Here is a 22,081-nt window from a genome sequence, read left to right on the forward strand (position 1 = left end):
GTGTGTGCGTTCGGCTATTGGAATTTTTCCATTAAACGCCTTTTAGACCAGGGATAGGCGAGCACACAAATGTAACTATCTTTACACTTATACGGCGATGTTATCCCGATTTATTTGACATATACTGTATGAAAATAACAATTTAAATCGTTTGGATTTGCTAAATCCAGCATAGTCTTAATGTACTATTACCAACATTAATGTGATCAAATTTTATCAAGAATTAAATTAATTAAAATGATCAGAATGGAAGTCAAATATATAGAAAAGAAGTGTTTTTTGTAACCTCTGTTCTTTTACGTTCAATAATTTTCAAGTTTTACTACTTTTCACCCGAAAAGCGTTCCTTTAATTCAGACACAATACAATTCATATAGGAGCAGTTTACAACTTTTACAACTTTTGCCGGTTTTACCATTTACAGAAGTAAAGGAACAGACCATTAGAAAGCGGTGCCCACTGTAGCTTGAAAACAGATGGTCCGATCGTCATATGTTTTTGTGAGATTATTATTATTAGCTTCGTTCCCGTACTTTTTAATGGTAAAACTCGTAAATGAGAGAACTGCAAAAAAATTGTTCTCACACACAAGTTTTTTGAAATAGTTCGGGAACGGAAAAATGGAAAATACGTCAAAAAAAACTGGAACAAATGTCAAAGTCGGCGTATCAGCCAATCAGACGCCGGCAACCATGTTACTATTTTTTTACTCGCCCAAATTTGTCGTGTAAAAAGTTTTTAAAGAGAGCGTCATTCAGCGCCATTTTTGTTTAAAGAGAAGGGAACATTTTACAACTTTTTTGTGTACGGGAACGCTTTTTCGAGTAAAATGTGTAAAAGTCGTAAAAATTGTAAAAACTTTTTAGTTCTGGAACACAGCTATTGATATAAAAATCGAGCGAGGGATTTTTATTAATTTTTTTACGCATTTATGACGAAATCGACATTTTTGGTCTGTTCCAGAACTGCAAGAATCTACTAATTTTTACTATTATTTCCGATAACATAAAGGAAAAAATGTTATCGTAGTAAAAAATAGTAGCTTCTTGCAGGTTCTGGAACAGATCATTTCCGTTTTGGTTAAGGACAAGAAATTTATCCCACTACATATATGCTTATCGGTGCTTAATATAACCCCTTAACAATAGTAAAAAACTGTGCCACTTTTTGTGCTACTTTTTCAAAAAACTTGTGCCACTTTTTTCCAGAAATGATACTTTATGTGATACTTTTTCAAAATTTCCAGCGGTCACACTGGTCCTGTCATTTGTAAACGCAGGGTTAACCACAAAAAGTGGTAAAACTGGCAGCAATTTTTAAGAGAGTGAGAGAGAGGAGAGAGCACATATGGCTTTCTCTTCTACCACAGGCTACCAGCAACATTTCTGCATGTAAAAAATGGTAGAACTGATTTTTCGACGATTATTTCACAATGAAGAAAAAAATGGACGAAAAACAGAAGAAAAAGTTGAACGCCGACAAAACAAAATTAAAAACTGTGAAATAAAAGACGAAAATTGATTTTTATGTTTCTTTTTGACATTGCTACCAGGGGCCTAATTACGACATTAGATTCGATCGAGTATTTGCTCGATAATGAAAAAATCAAACTATGAAAACCTATTCGCGCCACTAACCGTACATTTATTAAGGTAGACACATTAGCAATTTGTTACAACAATGTCAAAAAGTTTTACAAAAATAAATCATTTCGCACAGTTTTCTAGCATAACTTCATTCCGAAATTATTATACAACGATTTCAATAAATATTTACATTTTTTCATTAATAAATTTGTATTTTTAGTTTTTGCATTTTTACCATCTACCTTCTCAATGTTCTTTTAAGAACACATAGGTTTTCATAGTTCGATTTTTTCATTCACGAGTAAATACTCGATCGAATCGAATGTCGTAATTAGGCCCCAGTAGTGGGATTCTGTAACTAATTTTTTGAGTTACCGACAAAAATCGATAAAATTAAAACGCAAAATTATGAATGAAAAATTCAAATAAAAGTTGACAACACTCTTGCTATCGGTAGAACTTTACGACTAGTATTTATTCGTCGCTTACTTACCGACAAACATCATTAATTACCGAAATTATAAGCATTTTAATTTTACCGACATTTGTTTCGTAACTCAAAAAATGAGTTAGAGAATCCCACTACAGATCTACCATTTTTCCGTTCCTTTACTTTTCTGGTAAAAATGTTCATGAGAGAGCAATTTTGAGAAATTTTGACACTTTTCTCTTTTACCATTAAAAAAGTAAAGGAACAAAGCTTTTGTTTACGTCTGTTTCGTAAACAATCAAAAGAACAAAGCGTAGTCCCAATTTACATTAGGCGAGTTTCCTTGCGGCAATTGTCAGTTTTAAGGAGAGAGAGGTGAGGTATATGGTAACCCTTTGCCTCTCAACACCCTCTCTCACCCACAAAGTGACAATTGCCGCAAGTAAACTCGCCTAATGTAAATTGGGACGTACGCATGTTTGTTCGTTGATGCGCCAACACAGACTGATATGTTTTTCATTGTTAAGTTCTTTCAAAGTTCTTTCGTGAAATATGAAAGCTCTTTTCACGTGAAATACAGAACAGCATTTGCTTTCACAGGTGAAGTGCATGTGTGATGTGAAATTGACGCACGGTGAATTCCAGAACATGCCCGCTAGTTTCAAGCACGATACGACCATACGGAAGTCGGCCATAGGCCACAAACTCTACACCAAAACAATATTTTTTTAGGAATATCACAAATTTTTACGCTGTCGTCTCTATATCTGAGGTTGCACGGAATCAAAAAATATACAGTCAGGGACAAAAGTTTACATACACCCCCTAAATCTCGGGTATTAGGGTTAGTAGTGATTTTTATGCAATTCCAAGTATGCAGTTTTATTTCGTCTCACTAATAAACAATATTTAATAGAACAAAAGTATATTCCATAATAAAAATAACGGTAAATTTTACAAAAACCTAAAAATGATGGGGACAAAAGTTTACATACACCCCAAGGAAATATGCGTATTGCCGTGCAATTTATGGAATTAACAGCAAAATTTATACATTTTATTGTTTTGGCGAATGCCTCTGGGTATCTGATATATATTTTAGAGAAAAGAAAATAATTTTTGGGGGTCAAATGCCGTTATTTAAGGTCAAACTTCTTGTATAGCTTGTTAAAGCTGAACCTTGCGTTTTTAGGTAATGCACGTTAAAAAAAAAAAACACAAAATTAGTGTCAGATTACACATTTTGAGACCCTAGAAAGCGTTGGAGTTGTTCTTTTGCAAAATATTACTTTTTGGACGTCGGTAAATACCCGCTTTTCATCAGATTTCTCAGGAAGTTAATAAATTCCCCGGAATTCTTGGTGCAAATTACATATAGAAGGCCTTGAATTGCCCTGTAATATGGTCTGATACAATCCTCTGGCATCAATTAACTCAGAAATGTACAATTATACGAAACTTTTCGCCCCTATAGTGACGGTAATGATCATAATACGAAAACGACGTTGTCCACAGTACAAATTTCATGCTTTTTTGGTAGTGCTTACATTTTGATGCTTTGGAAGCTTCGGGAACAGGTTTGTAACAGAATATTTCACATTTCTGATTCAGTTGATGCCAGAGGATTGTATCAGACCATATTACAAGGCAATTCAAGGCCTTCTATATGTAATTTGCACCAAGAATTCCGCGGAATCTATTAACTTCCTGAGAAATCTGATGAATAGCGGGCATTTATCGACGTCCAAGAAGCAATATATTGCACAAGAACAACTCCAAAGCTTTCTAGGGTCTCAAAATTTGTAATCTGATACTTATTTTATGGGTTTTTTAAAGTGCATTACCTAAAAACGCAAATAATTAAGGAAGGGTCGGATTTAACAAGCTATACAAGAAGTTTGACCTTATATAACGGCATTTGAATCCCAAAAATTATTTTCTTTTCTCTAAAATATATCTCAAACACCCAGAGGCATTCGCCAAAACAATAAAATGTATAAATTTTGCTGTTAATTCCATAAATTGCACGGCAAAACGCATATTTCCTTGGGGTGTATGTAAACTTTTGTCCCCATCATGTTTAGGTTTTTGTAAAATTTACCGTTATTTGTATTATGGAATATACTTTTGTTCTATTAAATATTGTTTATTAGTGAGACGAAATAAAACTGCATACTTGGAATTTCATAAAAATCACTACTAACCCTAATACCCGAGATTTAGGGGGTGTATGTAAACTTTTGTCCCTGACTGTATAATAAATTTAAAAAATGTCTACACCAATTAAAGGCTCAGAGAATGAACTCTTTTATGGAACTGGGCTTCAATTTAAACAGAATTGAGCCCCTGGTTATAAATTATTGTTTATTAAAAAAAAAATAACATTAACAAGTATCAAAATGTTACATATATTATTTTTGTCATATTTACATGGGAAATTTTTCTAAGAAAACGAACACAGAAACAAAAACTAAAAATCTCTTGAAATTATAAATTGCAATCTTTCATTTTCAATTATTGTGACCAATTAAGTAAATAATACTTTGGATAATTTTGCGACCATTTTCATGATGCAATAAATTCAAACATGGATCCCTTATCTTCTCTTCCAACAATTTTAAAAGTTCCAAACGTAAGCATTGTATCATTTCAGCAGTTTCATGATTATGGGCCTTGATTATAATCCAACCATCTTCTAGGAGAAAGAGAAAATCGCCATCATGAAGTTCCACCTTTAAATCGGAACCGGCAAACAGAACAAGAGGCACTAATGGCAACATACTGCATTCACGTATGAAAATCCTGGACGTTTTAACTTTCTCCTGGTATACCAAAAATGGTGATTGAAAGTTACCTGTGTCGGAATTAACCGATGACGGATGTATGGCCACATAACCATCTTCACGTGTTTTAAAACGTAAGTCTTTGGCAGTGGCCAACTTTGGCATAGCACCGCCTGCCGTTTGTATATAGCTACGTTCAGGTGTAAGAATTTTTACAATATTTGGATAGAGAGAGGCACAGAGTAGGGAAATAAGGAGACGATTGTTATCACCATTGATGTTTAGTTCAGTGCCTGGAAATAAGGGAAACGTTTTAGTTTATGATGAATAAATACTTTTGTGTATTAGGCTTACCTGTTAACTCCAATATGGTGTCCTGAGCATTTTTCCGTTTTCTGGGCACGTTGATTGGCACAAATCCAATTGATACCAATAACTCCAAGAATTGATATTTAACCTCGGATATTGTTTGTAATGTTTTCAAAGAAAGAAAATGTTCCTCGGCATAATTGCGACTGGCGAAAAAGTTACGTTTGGATACTTCCAACCATTTCTGAAAAATGTAATAAAAATATTACTTTTCTCGATACTTTTAAGTTAAAATGCAAGAATATACCAATTTTCACTACGATAACTTGTCCTTTATGTTATCGAAAAAATATTAAAAATTAGTAGATTCTTGCAATTCTGGATCAGACCAATTAACCCACCTTATAAGCCAGCAGACATGTTAAATGATCACTATTGCATAGAGCAAATTCCCTTTTACGTCTCTCTGCTTCAGCTCTTTTGTTGAATGGGCTCACAAATGGTGACTTGTGAGACAGACATGCCGCAATTGTTAAAACACTATCCAAACATTGGAAAATTGTACCAAATAACATTAGTTTACCTATCCGCACATCGACCGGCAATGCAGACAGATGGTGACCCAATGGTGTTAACTGTTGCTCCTCATCTAGAGCTCCAACATCCTGCAAACGTGTCACGGCTCCTATAATATTTTCCTCTGTGGGTGGTTCTAACGTTTGCCCCAAAACTTCCACAACATTGAGGCCCTGGAAATTGGGCAATGTTTTGATTCGCAATACCAGTTGCTCCAAGGGTACACGATGTATTTCGGGTACAGGTTGAGCTAAGAAGTTATACTTGAAACGATGTTGTGTATACAAATGAATACAAACACCTGGCATAACGCGACCAGCACGACCTTTACGTTGATTGGCATTGGCCCGCGATACATAGACCAGTTCCAGGGATTCCATATTACGATTCGAATCAAAGCGTTTCTCTTTCATCAAACCATAATCGATGACAAACACACAATCATCTATGGTCACAGATGTTTCAGCTATATTTGTACTTAGTACGATTTTTCTTTTTCCCTTTGGGGCTGGACGGAAGACAGCAGCTTGTTCTTCACTAGAGAGGGTTGAATGTAAAGGTACCAGAATGTATTTGCCGGATCTGGAAAAAATAGCAAAATTTAATACCACAAAACATTTCAAAATTAAAAATCAAAAATCTCACCTTGGACCAAACATGTTACTATCACACAGAGCATCATGTACAGCTTGAATTTCTTGTAGACCTGGCAAAAATATCAATATCGTACCCTCCCGCGGCCATTCATGTTCACCCTCGACAATGTACTTCAACACAGATTCAATTAATTCCGGATTGATTTTCATTGGCTCCATGAGATAAATCGATTTACATGTCCTCTTGGAATAGTCAGCATAACGTGAATACATTGCAGATAAATTTAGCTTTTCATCCTTAAGTTTGGTAGGTGGTGCCGCGTTTTCTGCTTTGATATCGGCATATTCCAGCTCACGCATCAGCTCCTCCTCTTCCTTTTTGCTAACCTTACGACTATATTGAGAATCACATTCCATTACATAATCACAACGTTCAAGTATATCTTCAAGGAATAATTGTTCTACAGGGAAAGTTCGACCAGGAATATCTAGTATCGGTACACCATTAAAGTAATCCGAAAATAATTTTGCATTTAAGGTGGCTGACATGAGAATGACCTTGAGGTCAGGTCTTAGGGGCAGTATACGTTTAACAATCATTAGTAGAAAATCTGACTCCTCACTACGTTCGTGGACCTCGTCAACAATAATATGTGTCACAGAGTCCAATAAGGGTTCAGACGCCAGTCGGCGAAGCAATATTCCAGTTGTGCAAAATGTCAATCGAGTGGCTGAGGATATTTTATTTTCTAAACGTATTTGATAACCCACAGTTTGTCCTATTCTTTCGGCTGTTTCATCAGCAACACGTTCAGCCACACCAATCGCTGACAGTCTTCTTGGTTGGGTACAGATAACTTCCACATGAGGCATTTTCTGGGAATTTTCTAATTGTGATGCCCTGAAGAACCAGTTGTCTAATATAAACTGAGGAACCTGAGTTGATTTGCCACAACCTGTTTCACCAGATATTACCAAGATTTGTGAAGTCTCCAACAAATTCAAAATATCCATCATTTTACTAAAGGCTGGTAAATTTTGTCGTGTTTTCATCATTTTCTGATATTTATCATCTTTCCTTCGGTCCATAAAACGTTTTAATAGCTGCCTATCCTCCTTTTCCATTTCTTCGGGATCTTTGCGAAAACCATCACCATGTGAGGTTAAACCTTTTTCATAATGTGTGGGCAGATTTTCAAATTTGTTTACAATATTTTCCAATTCTAAAGGATCTTCAACATAAAACAGTGACTTTTCAGCTTTGGGAAAGGGTTCCTGATCTAGATCAATGTTCTCCGAAAAACTTTCCATTTGCAGCAATTCTGATATGCTATAGACACATGGGATACCATCACGACAAGATTCTTGAGCTTCTCGGTAAAGTTTTCTAGCCAACTTTAGTCTTATTTCATTGGGTATGTCATGACAGGTTGTCTTGAGGTATATATAAGGAGCCTCATAGGGATATTTGGTGTGTGGAGGAAATCGTATTTCTAAGTAGAACCATTTTTCATCCGCTTCATCGGTCTTCTCTTTGCTACTGCTTTTTTCTGCTACTACCGGTTCTGGCCGTATGTGCGCGAAACGACATTTTGGGCCAAATCGGCAGGTACCTTTCTCATCGAAGTTACGACACCTTTGCGGTTCCTTGGGTTTCTTTATGTGCTTTTGTTTGGCATTTTCTTTTGCCGCCTCTACTGCTGCACGAGCCTTACGCACCTCTGATGGGCTATGTTGCAGCAAATGCTCAATTTTAAACTTTAAACTCCACACCAAATTCTTTTCCTTTTCTTCGAATATCTTATCATAAATAGAATCTAAAGCCTCTTTTTCATCGCGTCGCATATCTAGTAAATCCGATTCAGTAAATTCTACTGATACTTCTTCCTGGTCATCGGGTATTTTCATATATTTACGAAACAAAAGATTTAAAGTTTCATCAATATTTCCATTACAGTGGTCATAGGCTTCAAGGCAATGGCTTGATGCAAATCCATAATTTTCCAGTTTTAGAAGAGCATAACGTCGTAATCTTTGTTCCGGGCTTTCGGGATTCTTATCACCATCCAAAGTGGCATTATTTGAGGAGAAATTTGTAACAGACTGAACCACAAGTGTACCACGGTCCTCCCAATAGGATTTTTTCATTCGACCACCACGATCTTTATACTTCGATGGATCGTCTAAGCGAAAATCATCACCGTGTATGGCTCTTAAGGTTTCCATGCACATTTTTTGTGAATCATCACTTAAACGTAGCACTTGCATTTCGGTTTTAAGTGTCACCTTGGAAGCTGGCACTTCCACAGGTCTGTTCCTATAATGAAAATGCCAAAAAAGAGAAAATTGTTGTAAAGAAAGTGCCCAATGATAAGTTTTACTTACGTTGATCGAACATCTTGTTGGATGGGGCGCAAAAAACAGTCATCTATCAAACGCTGCGATCCTTCGTCCATGTTTCCAAAACTATGTGACACACGATATTCCACTTGCAATTTGACAAAGTATTATTTTTCTAATGGCTCCAAAGCATTCCTCGATTCTCTAGAATAAATAAATAAAATATAGAACAAAAATATATGGGTGATTGTTGTGCGAGATCACAGAGCCGACAGAGGTAGTCATCTAAATCAAATTGTGTGTTATTTTCCAACTTTAAAACACATTACATACCCTCCTCCTGATTAGATGTTGAATGCCACCCGCTAATAGAAAAAGTAAAACAGATTTTTAGGGATTATTCCTGAAAATCTATTTTTTATAATTTCACAACGGAAAAGAGTGAAAAATAAAAGAAAAGCAATGAATGAATGACACGAGACAACGTTGGAATCACTGATTCACATTGATGAACGAACGATACGAATAATAATGTAAAAGAGAATAACCGATAAAACTGAATATCCAAAACAAACGGTGCGATGGTTATGGATCTATAGATAGAAAATTTGCGAATGAGGTGAAATAAGAAAGTTGAAAATGTCTTCAACAGGGTTACCAGATTACATGTTTTGAAATGACCGTTATCAAACGTAGCAAACAGATCTTGCCAGATTACCAAGAATACAATGTTTTGTTGGCATAAGTTGAATATACGGTCTGGATTCGAATCGATGATAAAAAATTTCGATTTCCTGTCCATAGGAGGAAGTCTTAAATCCCCGGCCGAAAAAAAAAATTCGATTTAAACTAAACTTATCGTCAAAACCAAGGAATTTTTGAACTTTCGGTGCCTATATCTCGGGAGGTATGGACTTCCTGCCCATGATATATACATTGGCGTGATCAGCACTGCAAGCCCTACCTGTGATAAAAATTTCAGATGGATCCGAATCCAGTCCAAACATTCATCCTGGTCCGTTTTGTTGCTTGAGTGTTTTAAATTGAATTTCACGACATACTTTGACATAGGTCTTTCTGGTTACTTTCCCAGAAAGAATTTTCCAGTAATTGCTACCTTAGAGAGTGAGGTTGTTGTTGCGACAGTATTTGATGTTTGTATACTCGTTTTCCTGGTTAATTTGGCTCTGGGTCTATCACCTGTTTTAGGAATGTGGCTGCTTCTATGAGAAGTAACCACAGATCCACCGTAGTCAGTTGAAAAGGTGCAGTGTGTCGTGGGTGCCTGCGCCGCATGCTGGGCAGATGTTTTGCACAGTGTCAGCGATGATTGTCCTATCACGGCGCGCCTTAACTAAATTTGGTGCTTACTCTTAGTATGTTTTTGCGGATTCTAAAACTACAATGTTCATAGATGAGAAAAACAAAACAAAAAATCTTGCATAACTTTCAAAGGGCAGCGCTAAGCGTTTGTCATGAAAGCACAACTAAATAAGAAAATCCTCATCATCAAAACAAATGCATGAAAGAAGAAAAGTTCGAGGACAGCGAAGCCGCTCCACATTAGATATGTCGGTATTCGGTATTGTTAGGATTTTGTCTACATTTTCTCACCAAATAAGCAGAATTTTGGCATAGGAGGTTTTCGTTGGTTATACATCTTCTCCACCAAATATTGTGAACATTGGTCTACATTTTGATATAGCCCCCATATAACTGTACCGACAGATTTAGGGTATTTTGAGGATTTAAGCTATTTTTCAAGACCATTAATGAGCAAGATTTGCAGCTATTTGCAGCTTAACTGTGGTTATTCGGAATCTAGGAAGTCCAATTTAATTAGTAAAAAAAATGGACTGAACCTCAGTGGACCTTGGTAGTTACGCTCCATTCAACAAAAGTATATTGCACTAAGAACATAAAAAATAATAATTTTTGAAAATTTTTTGCTACATAACTATGTAACTTCAGGCCCCAAACATTTTTATACCCTACACTACTATGTAGAAAGGGTATTATAAGTTTGTTTTGGGAAAAATTCATGTAACACCGCGAAATATTCGTCGGAGACCCCCAATGTGGTATACCAATCTTCATATCTCGGCGAGATAAATCGATTTTGAGATGTGTGTCCGTCCGTCCGTCCGTGTGTCCGTCTGTCCATTATAAATTGTAATCAAACTCCAGGCCGCAATTATGGACCGATCGTCACGAAATTTGGTATGGAGGTCGGTTTCACATCAGAATAGATCGCTATTTTAATTGGTGATCATCGTGAAATATTTAGCGGGTAAAATGGACCAAAAACATAATTTTTATCCGATTTTGTAGTTGCTCTGTAGGTCGCAATAATAGTCCGATAGCCTCGAAATTTTAAATAAGATAAGAGTATATGACAAAGAAGAAGCTTGCGATTTGAGATGGCGATCAGATGATATTTAGAGGGTTTAATGGACCACAACTTTTGTGTGAAAATTGTGAATTTTTTTTATAAACAGTTTATATCTTTGTTCCTGAAAGACACATTCCCCACTCGTGAGTTACATTTGGAAGACGATCCCTTGACCTTTCAATTGATGTCAATTATGTTGATGTACGTGATCAGATAACAGAGTTACAGCCTAATATATCCAGTTTTTTGTTTGTAGTATAATTATAAACCCGCTAGAGGTCGCAATTATAGTTCAATAGTCACGAAATTTTGCACGTGGTAAGGGTTTAGGTAGAAGAAAATGCCTATAATTTTGAATGATGATCTGATATTATTTAGCGGGTGACATTGATCATTAATTTTGTATGAAAAATATTCCGATTTTATTTTGGGTCCATGTTTTAATTTCCTGAAGGCATATACCGGCAAAGTAGCCTACATATGGAATAATAAATACTGACCTTTCCCCTGATGCAAATTGCAATAATGTGTCTGCCAGATAACGGGAATACTGCCTAATATGTAATGGGGTTTCTGTAGAGAACCATAATTTCCTCCCATGCTACCAATTGTCTTATATCATGATAGAGAAATTTTCAGTTCCGTTCATCTGTCTCTCTTACTGTCTAGCTGGCTGGTGCGCACGATAACTCCCGAACAGATCTACCGATTGGAACCAAATTTTGCCCTTCGTAATTTTTGCCCAAACTTAGTTTAATTTCGAATATGGGCCACATCGGTTTACTCCTTCAACACCTCCCCCACAAAAGTTCAAAATTTGTCTGAAAATTGTGTGAACGATAATTGTCGAAGTGCGAAATCGATTTGGTCCAAACTTTCCATATATTAGTATTCCTTCCAGATATAGATCCGGTAAGACTATATCATTCCACAACTTCAAGTATCTCCCACACAAAATTTAAAAAGGTGAAATTTAAGAGTCCTATCGAATCGTTTTGATTTTCTTCAGCAGATTGTCCTTGCGGTCCCCTTTGCGATGGTACAATTGCAGTGGCAAGTCCATACATCCAGAGATTATGGCCGAAAAGGTCCAAGAAACCCTGAAAAACAAGCAAGAAACCTAACTAAAATGGCAAATCCGCAAGATAACTCTCAAGGGGATTTTCTGATTGGTCCAAACTTTGCACATCCTATTATTTCATCCAGTCATGTATCAGGTTAGAATATGGATTATATCGGTCCCGTTCTTCGAGTACCTCCTACACAAAATTTGGGAAAAGTGCAGTTAAAGGACCAGTTTCGGATCTATTTGAATTTTTTGAAGAAGGTTCTTTTCACGGTACCTATTGCAGCGGTAAATTTTTTTCCGGAGTAAGTCCATACTTCCTGAGATAATGGTCCAAAATTTCCAAAAAATAATTCTCAAACTTTTCAAAAATCAGAAGTTAGATTTGGTAAAACCTTACATTACGATACCTACAAAATATATATTTTTATACGGCATAATTATTGTGTTTGCTTCTTTTTTGGTCAGATGCTGAGGGTATATCACCGTTAGCGGAGCGGACTTATAAGTACTATCATACTTACTGTGTAATTGAATATGAATAATTTTGGGATTTATAAATTTGTTTGCATTCAAATTATTTGAATTTCTATTCATTATTATTAGTTATTTCTATCGGTATAAAATATGTATACAACCACAATGAACTATTTTCGAAATGCCCTGAAAATCACAAAACTGCGTGCATTACCAGCATTGCAAAGGGATATTATGCCACCGTTGAAAATTTGATGTGGCCAGGCCTGGGAATCATACCCGGACATTCCTACAGGTTGTGGTGTAGGGTATCACATGGTCGGCTCCGTCCGAAAATAGCCTTTGCTTACTTGTTTAAATTTTACTTACACCCTCCCCTATCAATAAAAAATAAACGTTGTTTAGTTTTATTACGAATTTATTTAACAAATAAACAAATATGAAATCAGGTTTTTAGGAACAATTTTGTTAAAATCTGATGCATCAAAATATGTTGCACTTGACAGTGAATATTTACAACCACAAAAAAGTAAAAATAAAATTTTAGTCTTTTTTCACTTGCATTATACAGTGGCACAGGAGAGTATACATACACCCAGCAAAAATGCAGTTTAGGCTAAATCGTTGGGTTTTTTACAGCAACAACTGCACTGTGTGGCTCATTGGTGACAAAATAACCATAATTACACAAATTTATTTTAATCTAATACGTACATTTAATACAATTAAAGAAAATCAATTTTCATAACACAGAAAAGTATACATACACCCAAAGGAAATACGAGTATTATCGTAAAATTTATGGAATTAGTAGCAAAATTTATAAATTTTTTAGTTTTGGCGAATGTCTCTGGGTATGTGAGATATATTTTAGAGAAAAGACAATAATTTTTGGGGGTCAAATGCCGTTACTTAGGGTCAAATTTCATATATGCCTCGTTAAAGCTGACCCTTGCTTAATTTTTTGCGTTTTTAGGTATTGTACTTTATAAAAAGCACAAAATTCGTATCAGATGTCAAATCTTGAGACCCTAAAAAGCTTTGAAGTTGTTTTTGTGCATAATATACCTTCCTGAACGTCGATAAATGCACGTTTTCCCTCAGATTTCTCAGGAAGTGAATAGATTCCGCGGAATTCTTGGTGCAAATTACATATAGATGGCCTTGAATTGCCTTGTAATATTGTCGGATACAATGCCTGGGCATTAATTGAATCAGAAATGTGACATATTTTGTTACAAACCTGTTCCCAAAGCTTCTAAAGCAACACAATATGATCACTACCAAAAAACCATGAAATTTGTACTGTGAACAACGTCGTTTTCGTACTATGATCATTACCTTTACTATAGGCGCGAAACGTTTCGTATAATTGTACATTTCTGAGTCAATTGATGCCCAGGCATTGTATCCGACAATATTACAAGGCAATTCAAGGCCATCTATATGTAATTTGCACCAAGAATTCCGCGGAATCTATTCACTTCCTGAGAAATCTGAGGGAAAACGTGCATTTATCGACGTTCAGGAAGGTATATTATGAACAAAAACAACTTCAAAGCTTTTTAGGGTCTCATGATTTGCCATCTGATACGAATTTTGTGCTTTTTATAAAGTACAATACCTAAAAACGCAAAAAATTAAGCAAGGGTCAGCTTTAACGAGGCATATATGAAATTTGACCCTAAGTAACGGCATTTGACCCCCACAAATTATTGTCTTTTCTCTAAAATATATCTCACATACCTAGAGACATTCGCCAAAACTAAAAAAATTATAAATTTTGCTACTAATTCCATAAATTTTACGATAATACTCGTATTTCCTTGGGGTGTATGTATACTTTTCTGTGTTATGAAAATTGATTTTCTTTAATTGTATTAAATGTACGTATTAGATTAAAATAAATTTGTGTAATTATGGTTATTTTGTCACCAAGGAGCCACACAGTGCAGTTGTTGCTGTAAAAAACCCAACGATTTAGCCTAAACTGCATTTTTGCTGGGTGTATGTATACTAGGGTTATGACTTTTTGACATATTTCCTTAAAAATTATTTCCTGTAGCAGGGATGAATGAACTTTTGCCTATAAATCACTATGCTATCGTTTATTCCATTGAAATATAAAAAAAGTTCACGCACAAATCGATTTTAATAAAATAATTTTTTGAAAAAATATATGAAATGAAAAAAATTTTTTTTTCAAAAAATTATTTTTTGTTGCACGAATGAATAAATATAAGCCTACTAATAACTATAATAACGTTTATTTCATTCAAATATTAAAAAAGTCGCGAAAAAAGTCACTTTGAAAAAGTTGTAAATTTTTTGTTTTTGTTAAAAAATTATATTTTTGAATAAAAGCGTTTACGACATTTTTACGATTCTCAGAATTGAAGAAAAATAGTGAGAAATAAATTTTATGTCTTTTTAATTATCTCATGTGGCTCTAAAGTTTATTTTCAATTATATATCTGTTTTCAGTGACTTCAAAAAATTGTCCTTAATTTTGATAAATTCAAATTTTAAAATCATTTTGTGCGTGAGGTTTTTTCACCGAATCACCTTATAATTAAGATTTTATGTAATCTTATGGCAAAACTCATCACGCTATGATACAGGGATATGAGGTTGTAAAAAAGTCATAACCCTATTGTATATATCTAACAAGCAACATTTTAGTTTGTTGTCGAAAAACAAAATGGTTGGTTATAAAATTCGCATATACATTTTTAAAATATTTTAAATATAAATGCAACATATAATAATTCAAGCTAGTGCTGATAGACTCAACATATTCGTACACAAAGTTTGCATTGTTCTACTATAACTACAAAATGATAACAACAGTGAAAATCATTAGATATCTTTGAAATTATAATCTTCCAATAAAAACATAAAGAAAATTTATCAATAAAAAAGAGGCATTAGAGAAAATTTTTTTCATTCGATAATCATACGAAATTTTTCCAAAATCGTTCAGAAATCTCGACGAAAGTTGGGAAGGTACCTCAGATTTTCATACGACATTATTCCGAAATCGTTCAGAAATCTGTACGAAAATTCGGAGGAAAAAAATTCGAATTCCGAATTTCCCAAGGATTTTCTTCCGATTTCGTTGCGAATTCTGATCGAAATCGATCCGATTTCGCTCCGACATTTCGTTCCGCAATTATGTCAACCACTTCATACAACTTTCGTTAAGATATCGTTACGATTTCGGATCAGTAGTGGAATTCTGTAACACTTTTTTTGAGTTACCGACAAAAATCGGTAAAATTAAAATTCTTACAATTTCGGTATTTAACGAAAATTTTCGGTAAGTTAACAACCAAAATAAAGCCGTCGCTAAGTCCTACCGATAGAAACAGTGTTGTCAACTTTTATTGACACTTTTCATTCATAATTTTGCTTTTTAATTTTACCGACATTTGTCGGTAACTCAAAAAAAGTGTTACAGAATTCCACTACAGATATCGGACGTAACGTCCGAATTTTGTTACGATATCGGTACGATTGGTTTACTGGGAAGACACACCAAATGATGTACGCAACGTGGTTTTTTAATGTACACGCAACATTTATAACGTACATACCCAACCATTTCGGTTAGGTACGTGGTTGTTACTTTACAATGGTGGTTGCGAACCAAACATGTACGCCACGACCCAGCAAAAAATTTTGGAAGTTGTGCAATTGGAGTTATGATTTCACAACCTCTTTCGATGTAGTCCAACAGAGCTATGAAAAATGCACTCCGTTCGATACATTTTATAAGCAGTTGCTGTAGAGATCCCTACAGAAAAAAACGGTTGATCTCTATACATTTCTGCAAAAGATAAACAAGAGTGTATACATTTAAAAGAATTTGTTATAAAATAAAGGAATAAATTAAGTTGCGGACATTTTAGCGGTAATTCACGAGACGGAAATTTTTAATGGAGTCCATGTCGAAAGCTGAACTAGTGATGAGAAGGCAACATAAAACACCTTTAGGATGATGAAAGAAAATCAGATGCGCATGGATTAAATCGAGAACGGAGGAAGTAAGCTCAAATGTGATTGAATTTAATAGAAACTTTTGTTTAATTTGTGTTTATATGTATAATAACACTGTAGGAAATGTCAATAGTGAATCTATACTGACTTACTGCTGACATTGTCAACAGTACTACTGACAAACTGTAGACAACTAATGTAATTTCCTATAGACATTTTGTATGAACGTGTCATTCGAAAGTCAGTACTGACAATGGAACTAGTAAGTCAGTAGTTCCTGAGGAACCATGTGTTGACATTGGAGGTAGTGAGTCAGTATAGACATTGGAGGTAGTTAGTCAATAGTACCAGATTTTCAATACTACATTTTTTAGCTTATTTGGAACTTTTCATAGATAAAACAGCTATATAGTACGTTTAATAAGAAGATGAAGCTACACATTTGTTTAAATACTTTATTTCATTAAAGAATAAAACAAATAATATTGAAAATGCTAAAAATGTACAAATTGCGTATTACAGTATTTTTATATTTTTAAATGGCTAAGCCAAAGATTCCACATAAGTAAAAATTAGTAAATAAAGACAATGTTTTCAAGGCAGCTTAAACATTTTAACATATAAATAATAAAAAAAACGTTTTCGTTTTATTTTCTTGGCCAAGTCGCACCAATGACTTGTCTGCTTAAAATAGTCTTCTTCTGTTGCACTTAACGTTTTATCAGGCGATTCGCTGAATGTTGATATAACATCTAGGAATTGAAAAGAATAAACATGTATAAACATAAATAAAAAATATGTCCTTAAATTTGCTTGCCTATTACAGCTGTATAACATTGGAAAAATCTCACAATCGATTTTCTGCCAATAATTCTTCAACATTGTAATTCATTATTATGTTTAGTTGCATTCAGCATTTCCAGCGAGAAGGGACAATATATACATAAGGCTCCACAATCTTTTCTAAAGGTTCCACATAATGTCTAATTGTCGAAATTTCACCACAAATGTCGCCTCAGAATTCGTACTTTGCTATAGAATTGTTTATTTTTCACATGTCTTTTATATTTTCTTTTGCTCATACTTGTTATTGAAAATATATGCTTTAAGTTTTCACGATATTTTATTGATTTTTACAAAAACACTTTTTTCACCAACCGCAAAACTGATTTTACGCCAAACAATTAAGAAAATTAAAAAAAGATGCTTCGTTGGGCTATCATCTGTTAATATACACAATAGGGTTATGACTTTTTTACAACCTCATATCCCTGTATCATAGCGTGATGAGTTTTGCCATAAGATTACATAAAATCTTAATTATAAGGTGATTCGGTGAAAAAACCTCACGCACAAAATGATTTTAAAATTTGAATTTATCAAAATTAAGGACAATTTTTTGAAGTCACTGAAAACAGATATATAATTGAAAATAAACTTTAGAGCCACATGAGATAATTAAAAAGACATAAAATTTATTTCTCACTATTTTTCTTCAATTCTGAGAATCGTAAAAATGTCGTAAACGCTTTAATTCAAAAATATAATTTTTTAACAAAAACAAAAAATTTACAACTTTTTCAAAGTGACTTTTTTCGCGACTTTTTTAATATTTGAATGAAATAAACGTTATTATAGTTATTAGTAGGCTTATATTTATTCATTCGTGCAACAAAAAATAATTTTTTGAAAAAAAAAATTTTTTTCATTTCATATATTTTTTCAAAAAATTATTTTATTAAAATCGATTTGTGCGTGAACTTTTTTTATATTTCAATGGAATAAACGATAGCATAGTGATTTATAGGCAAAAGTTCATTCATCCCTGCTACAGGAAATCATTTTTAAGGAAATATGTCAAAAAGTCATAACCCTAATATACAAAAGGTGCTTGTTGTGCAAAGGGAAATTTGTTCCGACATATCGATCCGAATTCGTAACGAAATCGGAAGAAAAACATTAGCAAATTCGAAGGGAAATTTACTTCCGACATTTTCTCCGAAATCGGAACGAAATATGAACGAATTCCCCTACGAAAAATCGTATAGAAATCGATACGAAATCTGAATGATTTTGCTTCCGAAATTGTTCCAATATGTCGGACATCCGACATTTGGTTTGCTGGGCCCAGCAAACCAATCGTACCGATATCGTAACGAAATCGGGACAAACTTCGGACGTTACGTCCGATATCTGATCCGAAATCGTAACGATATCTTAACGAAAGTTGTATGAAGTGGTTGACATAATTTCGGAACGAAATGTCGGAGCGAAATCGGATCGATTTCGATCAGAATTCGCAACGAAATCGGAAGAAAATCCTTGGGAAATTCGGAATTCTAATTTTTTCCTCCGAATTATCGTACAGATTTCTAAACGATTTCGGAATAATATCGTATAAAAATCTGAGGTACCTTCCAAACTTTCGTAGATTTCTGAACGATTTTGGAATAATTTCGTATGATTATCGAAGGAAAAAATTTTTCTCTAATGCCTCTTTTTATACCCTACACCACTATGTGGTAAGGGGTATTATGTGTTAGTGCATTTGTATGTAACATACAAAAGGAAGCGAGATAGACCCATAGTTCCTTCTAGGGATATACATAGAATCACTTTCTGAGTCGATTTATGCATGTCCGTCCGTCCGTCCGTCCGTTCGCAACGTACAGGTCGCATTTGTTGACCGATTTCGCTGAAAATTGGGGAATACCATTTTTTTAGCCGTCGGAAGATCAAGTTCGAAGATGGGATATATCGGTCCACGTTTTGGTATAGCCCCCATATAACGGTACCCCCCGATTTACGGTTTGTTGACGTTTTTAGCTACATTTTCTGACCGATTTGGCTATAATTTGACATTTAGGGTTCTTAAGTGTAAATAAACATATATAACAAAACTTGTGGACATAGGTCCACGTTTTGGTATAGCCCCCATATAACGGTACCCGCCGATTTGCGGTATTTTGACGTTTTTAGCTACATTTTTAAACCGATTTAGCTATAACTTGACATTTAGGGTTCTTAAGTATCAATAAACTTATATAACAAAAGTTGTGGACATAGGTCCACGTTTTGGTATAGCCCCCATATAACGGTACCCCCCGATATACGGTATTTTGACGTTTATAGCTACATTATCGGACCGATGTAGCTATAATTTGACATTTAGGGTTCTTACGTGTCAATAAACATATATAACAAAAGTTGTGGACATAGGTCCACGGTTTGGTATAGCCCCCATATAACGGTACCCCCGATTTACGGTATTTTAACGGTTTTAGCTACATTCTCGGACCGATTTAGCTATAACTTGACATTTAGGGTTCTTAAGTATCAATAAACTTATATAACAAAAGTTGTGGACATACACAGTCTTACATAAGTATACGTACGCCCCATAAATCTCGGGTTTTAGAAAAAGTAATGACATTTATGAAATTCCAAGTACACAGGTTTATTTCGTCTCACTAATAAACAATATTTAATACAACAAAAGTATATTCCATAATATAAATAACGGTAAATTTTACAAAAACCAAAAAATGATACTTACAAAAGTATACATACGCCCCAAGGAAATATGAGTATTATCGTACAATTTATGGAATTAGCAGCAAAATTTATACATTTTATTGTTTTGGCGAATGTGTCTGGGTGTCCGAGATATATTTTAGAAAAAAAAATAATTTTTGGGTGTTAAATGCCGTTATTTAATGCCAAACTTCTTGTATAGCTCGTTAAAGCGGACCCTTTCCGATTTCTTTCCGTTTTAGGTATTTGAGTACACAAAATCCACAATATTAGTGTCAGATTATAGATTTTGATATCCTAGAAAGCTTTTTAGTTGACCTTGTGCATAACACACCTTCCTGGGTGTCGATAAATTCACATTTTTCCTGGGATATCTCAGGAAGTTAATAGATTCCTCGGAATTCTTTGCTCAAATTACATACAGAAGACCTTGAATTGTGTTTTAATATGGTGGTATATAATCCTTGGACACCAATTGAATCGGAAATGTGAAATATTCTTTTAAAAACCTGATCCCAAAGCGTCAAAATATAATCACTACCAAAAAGCATGAAATTTACACTGTGAACAACGTAGTTTTCGTATTATGACCATTACCGTCAATATAGGGTCGGAAAGTATCGGATAATTGTACATTTCTAATACAATTGGTGTCCAAGGATTATATAACACCATATTAAAACACAATTCAAGGTCTTCTGTATGTAATTTGAGCCAAAAATTCCGAGGAATCTATTAACTTCCTGAGATATCCCAGGAAAAATGTGAATTTATCGACACCCAGGAAGGTGTGTTATGCACAAGGTCAACTAAAAAGCTTTCTAGGATATCAAAATCAATAATCTGTGGATTTTGTGTACTCAAATACCTAAAACGGAAAGAAATCAGCAAGGGTCCGCTTTAACGAGCTATACAAGAAGTTTGGCATTAAATTACGGCATTTAACACCCCAAAATTATTATTTTTTCTCTAAAATATATCTCGGACACCCAGACACATTCGCCAAAACAATAAAATGTATAAATTTTGCTCTTAATTCCATAAATTGTACGATAATACTCATATTTCCTTGGGGCGTATGTATACTTTTGTAAGCATCATTTTTTGGTTTTTGTAAAATTTACCGTTATTTACATTATGGAATATACTTTTGTTGTATTAAATATTGTTTATTAGTGAGACGAAATAAACCTGTGTACTTGGAATTTCATAAATATCATTACTTTTTCTAATACCCGAGATTTATGGGGCGTACGTATACTTATGTAAGACTGTGTAGGTCTACGTTTTGGTATATCCCCCATATAACGGTACCCCCCAATTTACGGTATTTTGACGTTTTTAGCTACATTTTCAGACCGATGTAGCTATAATTTGACATTTAGGGTTCTTAAATGTCAATAAACTTATATAACAAAAGTTGCGGACATAGGTCCACGTTTCGGTATAGCCCCCATATAACGGTACCCCCGATTTACGGTATTTTGACAGTTTTAGCTATATTTTCAGACCGATTTAGCTATATTTTGACACTTAGGGTTCTTAAGTGTCAATAAACTTATATAACAAAATTTGTGGACATAGGGCCACGTTTTGGTACTGCCCCCATATAACGGTACCTCCGATTTGCGGTGTTTTGACGTTTTTAGCTACATTTTCAGACCGATGTAGCTATAATTTGACATTTAAAGTTCTTAAATGTCAATAAACTTATATGACAAAACTTGTGGACATAGGTCCACGTTTTGTTATAGCCCCCATATAACGGTTCATTTAAGTTCATTTTTTCGTATAGCCCAGATACCTCCGAACTAGCTGTTAATGACATTTGAAGTTCCCACGTTATGCACCGATTTTCGATATTTTGAAGATTCTATCTAAATTTTTAACCGAATTAGGAGTTATTTGACATTAAAGGCTCCCATCAAAAACTGTCAACATATTCCCATGTTTTATTATAACCCCTATATAACAGTACCTCCCAATTTCTAGC

General features: G+C 34.5%; 1 protein-coding gene and 1 long non-coding RNA gene across 3 annotated transcripts; one reads left to right on the plus strand and one right to left on the minus strand.

Moving 5' to 3' along the window:
- Window positions 1-4,322: 4,322 nt before the first annotated feature.
- LOC141397136 (putative ATP-dependent RNA helicase DHX57) lies at window positions 4,323-9,186 on the minus strand. Its single transcript, XM_073973072.1, has 6 exons — window positions 8,954-9,186; window positions 8,666-8,824; window positions 6,330-8,597; window positions 5,510-6,266; window positions 5,154-5,352; window positions 4,323-5,092 (listed from the first exon to the last, which is right to left on the minus strand). Exons 2-6 carry the CDS (start codon window positions 8,734-8,736, stop codon window positions 4,527-4,529), a joined length of 3,861 nt encoding a protein of 1,286 aa, XP_073829173.1. The 5' UTR covers window positions 8,737-8,824; window positions 8,954-9,186; the 3' UTR covers window positions 4,323-4,526.
- Window positions 4,514-12,508, plus strand: LOC141397137 (uncharacterized). Of its 2 annotated transcripts, none has more exons than XR_012411312.1 (3): window positions 4,514-4,648; window positions 4,716-4,933; window positions 12,022-12,508. It is a non-coding gene; the product is annotated as an uncharacterized lncRNA (long non-coding RNA). The 2 variants fall into 2 exon arrangements; XR_012411313.1 differs by having other exon boundaries at window positions 12,025-12,508.
- Window positions 12,509-22,081: the final 9,573 nt, after the last annotated feature.

The sequence above is a fragment of the Musca autumnalis genome, unplaced genomic scaffold, assembly GCF_047663935.1.
Source record: "Musca autumnalis isolate F117 unplaced genomic scaffold, ASM4766393v1 scaffold_3, whole genome shotgun sequence".
In the NCBI taxonomy this organism is placed as follows: domain Eukaryota; kingdom Metazoa; phylum Arthropoda; class Insecta; order Diptera; family Muscidae; genus Musca; species Musca autumnalis.

Bases quoted from the DNA above. Each gene is read 5' to 3' on its own strand.
- LOC141397136 (XM_073973072.1), bottom strand. From the start codon at position 8,736: ATGGACGAAGGATCGCAGCGTTTGATAGATGACTGTTTTTTGCGCCCC. The intron at 5,353-5,509 runs GTGGGTTAATTG...TACATTTTTCAG, and splicing joins CATGTCTGCTGGCTTATAAG to AAATGGTTGGAAGTATCCAA. The intron at 5,093-5,153 runs GTAAGCCTAATA...CCTTATTTCCAG, and splicing joins CACCATATTGGAGTTAACAG to GCACTGAACTAAACATCAAT.